At 42.9% G+C, this 14,476-nt stretch overlaps 1 protein-coding gene across 3 annotated transcripts in view; it reads right to left on the bottom strand.

The window, feature by feature from the left end:
• Window positions 1–14,476, bottom strand: part of UBR3 (ubiquitin protein ligase E3 component n-recognin 3) — a 209,644-nt gene that overhangs the window by 16,159 nt on the left and 179,009 nt on the right. For all 3 annotated transcript variants that reach the window (XM_074967530.1, XM_074967531.1, XM_074967532.1), the window contains 2 exons: window positions 4,132–4,256; window positions 212–319 (listed from right to left, as the gene is read on the bottom strand). In XM_074967530.1, the coding sequence (XP_074823631.1) occupies window positions 212–319; window positions 4,132–4,256 (233 nt within the window). The remainder of the gene's footprint in view (window positions 1–211; window positions 320–4,131; window positions 4,257–14,476) is intronic.

Below are 14,476 nucleotides of genomic sequence, written 5' to 3'. Positions count from 1 at the left end.
TTCAATTTAATAAAATCACCAGAAATAACACATGCTGGGTGGTGCAAAGAGGCTCACTGTAATTTGTTAGCATCCTGCTAAACAAAGAGATTTAATGACTACATTACTGCATAATATTTCCAAAACAAACAAAAGGTCATTTTGTTTCTATTTACATAGTAATGATTTGTAAACCTGTTAAAATTGCCTAAACAAAACTGTCAAAAAATACCATTGCTAATTCTTCAGTTTCTCCTTCCTCAAACATCTTCCCTTTAGAGAGCTCAGAAATCACATGACTCAGTAATGCTTCCCAAGACTTTTCTCCATTGGATGTATTCTGTGAATAAAGAAAAAGGCAGACTCAAATTGCATCAGTCATACAAAATAAGGAGAAAATTGTTTCTATAGAAGCTGCAAAGGTGAAATATATTTCCTTTAAAGCAACACACACATTCTGACTCAAAGAGAAGAGATACATATAATATTGGAAGGGTGATGTTTTAACCACAAATAAATACTGCATAACAATACACAGGATGTAGAAACTGAAACAATATTTGGATAGTGAAAAGCTCCTAAAATCAAATACAATTCAGATGGAATATATTTAGCATATACAGTGAGGTTAAGTGGCAGTTTTGAAACTGTAATTTGCTATAATGCATTAATTAAACTGAACCAAGAAATGCTTGAAATTTAGATGTATTGAATGAGAAAGAAGCTGTCAGAAAATTTAATGCTATGTAGAGAATGGGTAACATTTATACAGACAGGGAAAAATTCAATGGAATTTATTTTTTTAATCAGTCACTTAGCTTTGTGCCATAATAACTGTGTGTCAAGAAAGCTAATAATTACAGAAATCCATGAGAAATAAGAAGCATATTTCCATAAATGTCTTCCTTGAAATTACACAAAAATAGCCACAAGAAGAAACAATATCAGATACAAACTTCAGTTCATGTGAGAAAAGTATAAACATGATCAACAGAAAGACAAAATGTTGCCAGGACGAATATTTTAAAAAATACCAAAACAAATGAAGTGGGTTGTAATATATAAAAGCTCTACCATACAATGCTGTATAAAAACTGACATTCATTTCCCTAATGTACAACAAGGTTAATCATCTCTTTCTAGGAGTTTAAACTCCTCACTGAGGGTGAAATTCACCGCAGGGGCCAGGCCAAATACCTTTTCCCCATTTAGGCCCTTAGCTCAGGCTTTAAGCCAATGGTCTCCAATCTATTTTGTTGGAGGCTCCTCTTGTGATGATTTGGCAAAGAGATGTTCCTCTTTTCACCCCGTGTTCCACCTCTCCAGGACTCTCAGCACCACTATATGTCCTTTCTTCTGCCCATTCACACTCTCATCTACCATTTCCAGCCTAGCCTTAACCCTGGTCTTTAATTTCTTTCTTAAAATCTTTTTTCTTCTTTTGCTCCCTCCTCATTACTGCTTCTCCTTCCTTATTCCCCCAGTCACCAAAAGGCTACATGCAGCTTGCAGAGTGATTAGGGTTTCCCTGGGCTGGGTTTCAGATAATCTCATGGCTGAGCTCAGTATGAAAAGGAGTAAAGAAAACAAACTTGACATTGAGCTACTACCTGAACCTGTAAGCCCTGTACACATGCCAGCTGTACTAAGGCATCTGCCAGAAACAGGCAGGGAAGGCAGGCTGGTGTCAGGAGCTACCGGAGATGCTTTAATTGCCACTATTGGACTATGTCTGCTGAAGGGTGCAGTGGGTAGTTCTGTGTCCAGTGGGTAGTTCTCTGCCTCTCTCATGCTTTACCTAAAGTGGCGTATGAAGTGGTCAGTGGGCTCTCTGTACCCAAAGGGGGGTGGGGGGGTGCGGAGAATATGTCAACCTTCTTGAATTGATAGACTTTCAGTTACCATTCACTTTGATTTACCTACACAAACCCTGAACAGCCTTCAGCAGCAGGGTGTCATATAATGTAAAACTACTACCCACATAACTTTATTAACATCTGTCAGAGACAGGAATGCCAATGAAAATGCCAGTTTTTCTTTCTAGAATACAAAAATATGTTACCAATACATATTTAGCTGCATATGTCAAGAGGTTTCACCACTTGTGATTCTCAGTGCCTTTAAGATGAAAAAACTCTGCTACTTCATAAATCCATTTGCTGATCCATGAACATAATTTGCAACCCTAAGGCACAAACTACCTTATGTGCTAAAAAAGCTATTATTCTACTAGAGAGAGAAAATCTTAGCATGTAGCAAACCTGACTACAGTATGCCATCATTCTCTATTTTCATACAATAAAATATTTCATTGTAGATAGCTGTTGAAACATTTAAAATATATGTTCAGATAAAACTTGACCCATTCTACTAACATTTTATGAAGGATAAAAAAGCTGCCTACATTTATCAACTTGACTGTGAAAAAATATAAACTGGCAGCACTTTCAAACACTCTCCGTCACAGATTTATACCTGTAAAATTGTCTGTCACTTAGGTCTCATTTAGATAAACAAAAAAGTGCACAGACCTCATGCTAAAATTGTGGGTTTGAAATTGAACTCTTATTATGACAGTATCCTATGAAAAAATATTTATTTAACAATAATGCAGCATCCATCCTATTGCACAGTATCCTCAGATACCAAATAGCACATAACAAAATTTCATTACTTAGCCCCCTCTTGACAAACTACTGACCTGCACTTAAAAACTGTAGTGTTGTATGTGCTGACAAGCATGGCCAATTTGTGCTTACATGGGAAAAGTAGGCCAGGTGTCTCAGTTTCCTTATAAATACTACTAATGGCAGGAAGGAGGATTACCTGTCTGGCCCACAATATGGCTAAATTCCTCCTCTGGTTCCTTTCTCAGTTGTGCATCACATATTGCATATTTTGAGAGCATTGCACATGGCTAGTGATTAATAACTATGAACAAAACTAGAAAATTCCATATTTTCTTTGCAGACAACTTGCTTTTTTATTTACTCAAGTAAGTATATTAGATTGCTGTCTGGTACATCTAACAGGACTTCAATTTTACAGTGAGAGGAATACTCTATTCTATTCCATTATATCTAGCTACAGAATCAGTTTAACAGAAAGTCTTATTCCCAGTCTATAAATCAGTTCTTTATCAATGGCACACTGTGAAACTTCCAAAACCTCTTCAAATAAAAGTGTCTTTATCTGATTTCCACTGTCATTCAAACACAAAGTTACACACACAGAAAAGAACAGACAGGACTTTCTGTTCGTGAGAAGCAGAAGAATAATCTTCTGCACTGGGGGAATGACCAATTGTACCATGGTTGGACCTAATGAAGAATTTTATTTCTATTCCAACAGTTAATTAACAATTTCCAATAACCAATTTTGAGATCTAAAGTTGACTTTGGACAGGTCACCTTAAAAATTTCCCTGTCCTGGCAACACCACATTGACACCATCATATATTAACCAAAAATGTACTAAACCAATCCATACATGGATTTTTTAAAAAATGAAAAGCAGGACTAATGTGTAAAATTAAAATACTACTTGAAATATTTTTATTAGCACTTTTGTAGATTTTAGTGATCCTGTCAGTGAGGGACTTACACCACTAGACACAGAGGCAGCATGTAAGCTTTTAAGCACAACTCTGCAAATCTATAGTAAAACAATACTAGAACTTTGATATATTACAAAGATACTTACTTATGCCAAAATGTATAGTAGAGTCCACTGAGATTAAGCTAAAATGAAACAAATCTGATTCACTTGTTACTTGCACAGGAGTTGAACCAGAGATGAAATTCTAATGATGCTAGGCCACACCTATTCTACATTAAGTTCACCAGTGAATTGATATAATATACTAATAAATGCTTCATAAATTTAATAACAGGTTTCAGAGTAACAGCCGTGTTAGTCTGTATTCTCAAAAAGAAAAGGAGTACTTGTGGCACCTGAGAGGCTAACCAATTTATTTGAGCATAAGCTTTCGTGAGCTACAGCTCACTTCATCGGATGAAGTGAGCTGTAGCTCACGAAAGCTTATGCTCAAATAAATTGGTTAGTCTCTAAGATGCCACAAGTACTCCTTTTCTTTTTGATAAATTTAATAGACAATCTTATCAATATTTAGATTTTAGTAAACTGACCAACCTTTTTCAGAGCTCCTGAGTTCTTCCATGCCACTCTGTCTTCAGCGCTGCATTTTACAGAAAATGCTGCTAGGACTTGGGTATACAATAATGTAAACAGCACCTTTATAATGCAGGTAAAGTGTTCTATAAAGTAAACAAAGAGTCATTGTCTTTCACATTTTTTAACCCATGACTTCAGTTTATTATAGACCAATTACACAGTCTCTTTCAATTTGCAAATAAAATGCTTCTCCAATGAACAATCAATTCAATATGAAAAAATCCAAAGAGCACAAAATCATTTTTAAAGTACAAGCTTTGGGACTCTCCCACCTCACAGGGTCCTAGAGGCCAGGCTGCAGCCCGAGCCCCATGAGCCCAAGTTGGCTGGCACGGGCAAGCCGTGGGGTTTTCCTTGTTTTGTTTACATACCCTCAGTGCGTTAGAAAGTTATGGCAGACAGCCCTGGAGGCTGTGAAGTCTTCAATGTACAAAAGAGGTATAGTACAAGTATACTTTCATTGCCCTGAAAATTCATCTCAATCTTGATCAGCAGTGACTTCCTTCTAGGGGCTTCACAACATTTGTCATGCTCACGTTATTGTAAAGAGTTACTGATAAGATGTTCACCACAATCGACTGAGAGTTGTAGACTAGAGCAAATTGTCTATCTAGAGCAAATTGTCTATCTTATCATGTCCGCAAACCTGATTCAAATATCTGGGTTAATCACAGTTCTAACAAATACTGAAATAGGTGCTGAATGACCCAAATAATCACAGTAACAGGGGCATTCAGCACATTTTTTTAGCTTAATTCCTGACTCTCCACTTTCATTTTTCAGATACTGAAATTCCAGACCCGCCACAAGTCACTAGTTCCTACTTAATACAGTACCACACCTGTGCCTGAACCTTAGTAGAAAACAGAGCTGGGATGTGGAGCTAAGATAAATCCTGTTGTATTCTTATATATAAAAATATGAATTATGTTTCAACTTTTTTAGAAAGAGGTTTCTCTTTTCTTTCAGAAGCCCTCAGAATTGTATTTAGATGTGTATGCATACCCACCCACCCACACTATAGATATATAGATTACATAGACAGACAGGACATCTCTCCCTACAGGAAAACTCCAGTCTGCAGTGGGTACAGGGAACTGCTCTGAAATCAGCTGTGAGCAGCTGGCAATCAGAGGCAGAACCAGACTTCACAACATTTGAAAGAGAAGAAAGGTGAAAGTGAGGGTTAAGGTGCAGATGTGCTAAATGTCCCTTTTTCTCATCTTATTAGAGGCTTACAGCACTCCCTCCTCCAAACAATTTCATTTATTTTCAATTTTGCAGATCAACTTTAAAACTTAAGTTTGCATGACCTACCCCTTTCTTACTTCAAGTCAAATCAGTCCCATACTAAGGGGACAATCTTCCATACTAGCATCGATGTAACTCTGATTCCTATTAAAAATAACAGGAGTTAGGCGCTTAAAACAAGTGCTCCCCAGATTTTGGTTCACTTTTAGTTACATAATATGATGCAACAACAAACCAAAACTGGCTTAAATTCATTCCTCCTTAACCAAGTGCTGAGTGAGCTTTGTGCATGAAAACATACAGGAGTTGATGTGGATTTAATTAAGTGCTTATCCAGCATATAAGCAAGACTGAGGGGGTGCAGCAGGGGTTCTTGGTCCTCGGACCCAACATTAAACTGCAGGATTCATTTGTGAACTAGTGTCCATTTTTGTCTTTTTGTTTAGTAAATGCTCACAAGAAATCCATACACAGACAGAAACCTATGGATTTTCACATTCTTTAAACACTATCTGAACAGCATATATTTACTAAGCACAATTTACATCTAAATAGTCTATGTAGTTGAAAAGGTACTAGTTTTTGTATCACCATATGCATCCCATATTAAACAAACCAATGCACGGGCTTTACTTCTTATCTCAACATAATTACACTAGTTTTCTTATAATGGATTTCATAGTATATGTCATCTTCTACTCCCACATCCTCCCCAGAGAGAGGACAATCTCCTGAGCCTCTATCACAGCCCCCCACAACCCAAGCCCTTCTTTTGTTCCTCTTCCAGAGGCTCCATTGTCATGGCGTTTCCACCTCCAAAGACCAGCCTTCTTCGATTCACGCAGGGAAGGAGATCCACAGTTTAAAGGCCATGCATGCGCACGCACACTCGCAGCTTTACATGGCTACATCTACAGACAATTGATTCCATTCTAGTTTAGGACTGAACTCAGGTCCTCAATTTTGATCCCCCTTGTGGCAGCACATAGAGATCTGAGCCAACAAGAGACTGTGTATTAATTTTACATCATGAAAGGGTAAATGAAAAGAAATACAACTTCATAATTCTTACTGTAAAACTGGGACACCCTCCTCACCCAGTCTGCATAGCCACTACCTTTGTCTCCCCTTCAAATCTCTTAGTAAGACTCACCTCTGTCATGTTGCCTATGATAGCAGGACTCTGTCATGATGCCTAGTGATAATAGCTAGGGAGGTGGCCTTCCTTAGAGTTTCTCATGCACCTGTTCTAATTTTTTTTTTTAACACACTCCAAACAGTGCACCTAGGATAAGATTGTGTATGTAAGCTATAAATGTTACACTTGTCTTCCTCCTCCTTGTCATTCACTTGTATTCTACACCCAACTGTCATGTCTTAACCTCGCTAGATGATAAGGTCTATACTATAAGTGTGTACAGCACACTGGGTCCCCAGTCCAGTTTGGAGCTCTGGGCTCTACTGCAGTACAAAAAAGTAACAATGATCATAATTAGGGGCCTATCAATTTCACAGCGGTGAAAAACGCGACACAGACCCGTGAAATAAGCCCTTCCCCGTTAAATCCAATGTCTCCTTGTTCCTAGGAGCACCCCAGCAAAGGGGGATCCTAGTTCCAGCTGGGCTGGGGAGGGACAGGACTTGTCCATCCCCTGCATAGCTGCTCGGGTGGAGGGAGAGGCGGGAGAGACCAGACCCACCTCTGGGTGCCTCCCCCTGCTGCAGGATGCTCTGGGACTGGGCAGCAGGCCTGGAGGTTCCTGTCGCTGGAGGAGGCTTGTGAAGTTGGATCTGATCTTCCCTGTGCTGCTAGGAGCACCCCAGCAAAGGGGGCTCCTAGCTGCTAGTCCAGGCAGGCTGGGGCAAGACAGGACTTGCTCTTTGGAATCTCTCCCAGCTGCAGATAGCTCCACACCCCTCCTCCCCACTCTGTTCAGCCCTGAAGGCAGCACTGAAATTAGGGTGACAATCCCATGACCCCCCCTTACAACAGATTTGTGACCCCCCCCCATACCCTTTTGGGTCGGGACTCCCACAGTTACAACACTGTGAAATTTCAGATTTAAACATCTGAAAACATGAAATTTACCAATTTTCAAATCCTATGGCTGTGAAGTTGACCATAATGGACCGTGAATTTGGTAGGGCCCTACTTATAATGACATTATGGGATAACTACCACATAGATTAACTATAAACTTTTTGCATGTCCATTTTACACATTATTATTGCTGAAATTAAAGATCTATCATGCTTTTGTTGTTCTACTTACAAAATACTTGCATTGTTTGCATTAATAGTAAAAGATGAATTTTTTTTCTGATGTGCAGAAATTTTAGCAGAAGCCAGAATTTAGCAGAACCAATTTAAATTACTTGGTAACATCAAAAGAATTAGGTTAAGAATTTACAATTTGCAGAAAATGTGATTTATACAATGTACAGCAGTAAAATAACGAAATATTTCACATAAAATACCTCAATACATACATAATACAGAGATACCTTGCAGTACTGCTAGGATTAGGGGGTCTACCAGCCTTTCCTTTATAAACTCTGTTTTCGAGCAGGCTTTATCGTAGGCTGTGTAAAGGGACACTCAAGTATTTGGAGCCCAAAATGTTGTTTTTGTTTAAAAATTTATTTTAAAAATCCAATAGAAATAGCTGTGAAAAGCATTCCTTAGTGATGTTGAAAACCCAAACACCAACAGCATGGAAATAGTTTCACCCTTGCTAATGATAACCTAGTCACAATAATACATAACTCCACCTTCTATCTGGATAATAGCAGTGCAGTCTATTTTGTTAGGGAAACATCAACCCTGAAAGGACTGCACCTGGCGCAGAACGCAGCAGCAGGTCTCATCAGCACAAAAGTTACGGAGAGCACATCAGCCCAGTGTTGTTCTCCTGCCACTGGCTCCCTGTAGAGCATGATGTTAAGTTTAAGATCTGCATCCTGATTCTCAGAACCCTGAACAGCCAGGCACAGGATACCTAAAATAGCTGGTCCCTCAGGGACCAGAACTGCCCTCAGTGTGGCTCCACTCCTCTGGTATCTGCCTCAAGGGTGAAGCCCATCTGTACAGAAATCAGGGCTTTCCTGGGGGCCAGCCCATACTGTAGAACTCTCTCCTGCAGGATCTAAGGAGTACCACAAACTGCACCACAGTGCAGTACAAATGCAAGACTTATTTTTTCAGTCTTGCATTTTTCTAAGAACAGTATTACCACATTAGCTTACTTTTAAAAACCACACATGCACACTAACAATACGTTTTCGCCTGGGAGTAAGGAGCAGTACAGGAATGAAGAGGAACTGCATTTGATAGATATTTGTCTACTTGTTTCATTTCATAATTCTAGAAGGAACTAAGATACAGTGTTGGGTGCTGTGAAATAACCTAAGTAGAATAGAGTCAGAACTGAAAGATTAAACTGATTTTAATGGAATGGAGAATGACTTAAATAAACCAGTCTAGTTTCTCTCCAACCTGAGCAAAGTACACAAGGTCAACAAACATCATAAACAGTAAAAATAAAATAAGTTTTTAAAATATATTTTAATTCTAATAAAGCTATTGTTACAAAGAGCTTTTTTTATATAATATACCTTTTATCTTGAAAGTGTCTCTTTAAATGTCAAAAGAAAAGGAGTACTTGTGGCACCTTAGAGACTAACCAATTTATTTGAGCATAAGCTTTTGTAAGCTACAGCTCACTGCATCCGATGAAGTGAGCTGTAGCTCACGAAAGCTTATGCTCAAATAAATTGGTTAGTCTCTAAGGTGCCACAAGTACTCCTTTTCTTTTTGCGAATACAGACTAACACGGCTGCTACTCTGATATCTTTAAATGCCATTTCCTTGATTTCTATTGAGGCCCCTTTGCTTTGCTTTCTTGTGCCATAGGGTGAGAAGTCTTTTCTAAACCCCTCAAAAAATGACAGGAGAGCACATGGCATCTTGCATTCCACTAATCCAAGGCAAGAATAAATGACCCTAGTGGGCTCTTGCTACCAGCAAAACTTAAAACTGCCCTGAGGCAGTCAGAAGAGTTCAAATGCTACATGTGAATTATTTTCGGTTGACCCCCCTCCCCTCAAGTCCTGCACCACTGCATAGCTTTCATGGACTTCAGGGTATGTCTACACTGCAGCTGGATGTGTGCCCCCCAGCCCCAGTAAACAGACACATTCTAAGTCTGCTCAAGCTAGTGTGCTAGAAAAAGCAGTGTGAATGTTGCAGCATGGTTAGTGGCATGAGCTAGCCACCCCGAGTACAAGCCCGCCCAATCCTCTGGGGCCGTACTCCAAGGCTAGCCTATGCTGCAAAGTCCACACTGCTATTTTTGGTGCTCAAGCTTAAGCAGAGCTAACACATGCCTGTCTACCAGGGCTGGGAGACACACTTCCCATCTACAGTGTAGACATAGCAAGTCCTAGTCAATAGAGATTTAGGGTATGTAAATTTTCATCCTAACAAAACTAAATTCAGCCATTGTATTTAGGTAGGTCAAAATGCAGGGGTTTTTTAAATGTGGTTATGCTTTTTGTACTTTAATTAAAAAAATTAATAAAAATAAAATTTGCAGGTTAGTTTTTTCACAATATGAACTTTAGGCCCTTTGGGAGTCCAACACACCCCCACTCACACTCAAAAGGCAGAAGGTGTTTGCAGTGGGGCATCTACTATAAATAACATATTAATACCTACTATTGTTTGTTGCATGTTAGAAATAAAACAAAGTTATATTAATGAGACCACTGCACATTGGTGTAGTATTCTCATTTTGCATTTACATGACTAAAATATCCAGGCAGTGTGTCTTTTATTATTTGTTAACTGTACAGCTGATGGGGGTGAAACAATTGTGTGCAAAAGTCATCCCATTTATCTTTAATATATCTTTACACAACCTACACTGAAGTCCATTATAGAGTTTATAAAGGAAAGGCTGGTGGACCCCCTAATCCTCGCAGTACTGTGATAAGTCATTTATTGATAACTCGGCATATGCCTTTTTATTCGGTCATTTATATAAAATTAAATGTCATATGCTGGAAGGCAACAACTGCAATAAGAGAGCTTGCTGAGTAAACACATTCAAAGGAAAAGGTTAGCAATTCTGCATAAACTGGAAATAGTCACCTTACCTAAATAAACCTTTTTCTTTCACTGAAACTTAAACAGATATTTGAAAAAACATTTTAAAAAAAGGAAGTCAGCATTAAAATGTAAAATAATCCATGAAAGGCTATCCAAAAGCCCTGTGTATACATAATCTACTTTCAGTGTAGAAACTGAAATATTTACTATTTAAGCTAATACTTTTTCTCTATTTAGTCAAGATACGTATCCAGTGATGAAAGATAAATGTTAATGTTCACCTGAGGTGCTGCTGGCCCCTTTATAGTGCCGAGGGAGATTCAGGTTCTAAATGGGCAATGGAGGCAAACATTACTTCCCTTATGATAGGCTACAAGTCACTTAACCTTAGAGTGGCATAAAGTAGTGCAGCTCCCAGGCTGCTTTCACAGATGCTCATGCTGAGCTGGTGAAGAAGCAGGAAGCTATAAGCAGTTCTCTGATGGTTCATGCCCACCTCATTCCCGTGGCTGAGTGCCAAGCTGAACAGAGGAAGAACTGAGCTCCATATTTTGGTTATTCAATAGGTTGTGCTCTTCTTTCAGTCAGTACTAGACCAATGTCCTTGCATATTACTGGGGGCACTGTGCTTTCAGACAAGATTTTAAAAAGGATTTGCCCTTTGGCTTGGTCATTAAACCTTCTCCCCGCTCCTGCCCCCAAATTATTTGCTAGTTTGCCTGTACAACCTTCATTTGGGCCCCTGGTGTTTATGAATTATGAAACAAGTCTTTTACTATACAATCTCATACTATTTTTTCCACAAGATGTCTGCCTTTTTCTGTGTTCTGGGAAAAGACAGTTACCTTTTCCGTAACTGGTGGTCTTCGAGATGTGTTGCTCATGTCTATTCCACAATAGGTGTGCGCGCTCGTCACGTGCACCAGTGCTGGAAGTTTTTCCCCTAGCAGTACTCATAGGGGGGAGCGCCCCCCGCGACTCCTGGAGTTACGCCTGCCTGGTGCAGTATAAGGGGAGCTGCATGCTCCCCCAACCCTCAGTTCCTTCTTGCCAGACAACTCCGATGGAGGGGAAGGAGAGCGGGATGTGGGATAGACATGAGCAACACATCTCGAAGAACACCAGTTACGGAAAAGGTAACTGTCTTCTCTTCTTCGAGTGATTGCTCATGTGTATTCCACCATAGGTGATTCCAAGCTATATCTGATGGAGGTGGGTAGGAGTTCACACGTTCCCAGGACAGAGGACAGCCTGCCGAACCCTGGCGTCATCCCTGGTTTGGGGGACGATCGCATAGTGCGAGGTGAACGTGTGAACCGAAGACCACGTGGCGGCCCTACAAATGTCCTGGACTGGGACGTGGGCCACGAAGGCAGCCGATGAGGCCTGCGCCCGAGTCGAGTGTGCCCTCACAATGGGTGGCAGGGGGACAAGTCCGCTCAAGGTAGAAAGCCAGAGCCCGCCACACATCGACTGTGTGGAGACGGCGCTCCTCACTGGATGGGTGAGGCTTGGGGCAGAGGACCGGTAGAAAAATGTTTGACCCATATGGTAGGCGGAGACCACCTTTGGGAAGAATGCGGGGTGTGGGCAGAGCTGGACCTTGTCCTTATGAAAGACCGTGAACGGTGGCTCGGAGGTCAGGGCCCTGAGCTCCGAGACTTGCCTGGCCGACGTGATTGCAACCAGGAAAGCCACCTTCCACAAGCGGTGAGACCAGGAGCACGTGGCCAGTGGTTCAAACAGGGGCCCCGTGAGACAAGCCAACATCAGGTTTAGGTCCCACTGCGGGACCGGGGGTCTAGAATACGGAAAAAGACGGTCCAAACCCTTAAGGAACAGGCCAGTCATAGCATGGGAAAATACCATGTGCCCTTGCACCAGCGGATGGAAGGCCAATATGGCTGCCAGGTGCACCTCGGCTGATGAGGGCGCCAGGCCCTGGGCCCTCAGGTGTTGGAGGTAATCAAGGATAAGCTGGATCAGGGCAGCCACCGGGGAGACACCAAGGTCTGCCACCCACCAAGAGAACCGGGATCACTTTGCCAAATAAGCGCGGCGAGTGGAGGGCCCCGAAAGGCTACTTTCGAGGAGGACGCACTGAACCTGTTCTGAGCACGTCCTTTCCTCTCCACCTAACCACTGAGCAGCTACGCTGTGAGGTGAAGCACCTCTAGGTTGGGATGGAGGAGGTGGCCCTGGTCCTGAGAGAGCAGGTCTGGGTGGAGTGGCAACGGCCATGGTGGAGCTACCACCAGGCCCGTGAGGGTCCCGTACCAATGCTGCCTGGGCCACGCCGAGGCAATCAGGAGGACTGGGGCCATGCCTGTCTTTATCTTTTCCAGGACCCTGCTGATTAGAGAGAATGGGGGAAAGGTGTAGTGAAGCCAGCCTGACCGGACAGGAGAAAGGCATCGGAGATAGCGCCCCTCCCCAGGCCCCCCCGGAGCAGAACCAGGAGCATCGCCAGTTCTGCCAAGTCGCGAGTAGGTCCACCTGGGGAGTTCCCCACCTTCGGAAGAGCCGGTGGGCCACTTCCAGGTGGAGGGACCACTTGTGTTGCGAGGAAAAGTCCCTGCTCAAGAAATCCGCCCTCTCATTCCAGGCACCCACTAGGTGGAAGGCCTTCAGGAGGATGTCGTGGGTTATACAGAAGTCCCACAGCCTGAGGGCTTCGTGGCAGAGAGTAGAGGATCGGGCCCCGCCTTGCCTGTTGTTATAGAACGTCGAGGCCGTGTTGTCCATGAGGACCCTGACTACCTTGCCCTCCAGGTGTGAGCGGAAGGCCATACACACCAGCTGCACTGCCCTGAGCTCCTTGACATTTATATGTAGGGTCAGGTCTTGAGCCGACCACAGGCCTTGAGTCTGAAAGATCCCCACATGGGCCCCACAACCCAGGTTCGACGCATCAGACACCAGCTCCAACGACAGGGCCCTGTCCCTGAACAGGACCCCTTGGAGCATGTTGTTTGGGGCGGACCACCACTGTAGGAAGGTGATCACAGAGTCCAGCATGGTGAGGACCTTGTCCATCCTGTCCAAGGCCTGGGAGAACTTCGAGGCCGACCAGAACTGGAGGGACCTCATCCTGAGTCTAGCATGACGGACCACGTACGTGCACACCGACATGTGACCCAAGAGTTGCAGGTAAACCCTGGCTGTTGTCACCGGGAATCTTGTGACCGAGTTGATGAGACCTTTCAGGGTCTCAAATCTGTCTGGCGGGAGAGAGGCCCTGGCCGACACTGCATCCAGGAGCACCCTGATAAACTCTATGCGTTGGACTGGGACTAATGTGGACTTGGTATTTTTTTTACCAACAGGCCCAAGGTGGTGCACGTGGACAGGAGGAGCGCCACGTAATCCCTCACCTGCGACCAGGAGGTGCCCTTGACAAGCCAATTGTCCAGATAGTGGCCTACCTCAGATGGCGGGGGTTCCAGATATTTCCCTACCACCAACATGCATTTGTAAAGACCTTGGGGGCAGCCAACAGACCAAATGGGAGGACCATGACTTGGTAATGATTCTGTACCACCACAAAACAGAGGAAGCGCCTGTGCCCCTCAAATATGTGGATGTGGAAGTATGCGTCCTGTAGATCGAGGACAGTGTACCAGTCCCCAGGATCCAGGGAGGGGATGACGACGGCCAGGGAGACCATGCGGAACTTGAGTTTCACCATGTACTGGTTCAGACCTTGCAGGTCCAAGATGGGCCTGAGCCCCCCTTTGGCCTTCGGGATAAGGAAATAACGGGAGTAATACACCTTGCCCATGAACTCCTTGAGCACCGCCTCTATCGCTCCTAGTCCTAGGAGCCACCCTACCTCCTGCTCGAGCAGACCTTCATGAAAGGGGTCCCCCAAGAGGGATGGGGGTGGGGAATGGTTGGGCGGGGAGGAAGTAAACCCTGGGAGATCGTGTTGAGGACCCATCGG

This window comes from Natator depressus, chromosome 11 (assembly GCF_965152275.1).
Source record: "Natator depressus isolate rNatDep1 chromosome 11, rNatDep2.hap1, whole genome shotgun sequence".
In the NCBI taxonomy this organism is placed as follows: Eukaryota; Metazoa; Chordata; order Testudines; family Cheloniidae; genus Natator; species Natator depressus.
The sequence above is the reverse complement of the archived record's forward strand: the minus strand, read 5'-3'. Positions and strand labels throughout refer to the sequence as shown.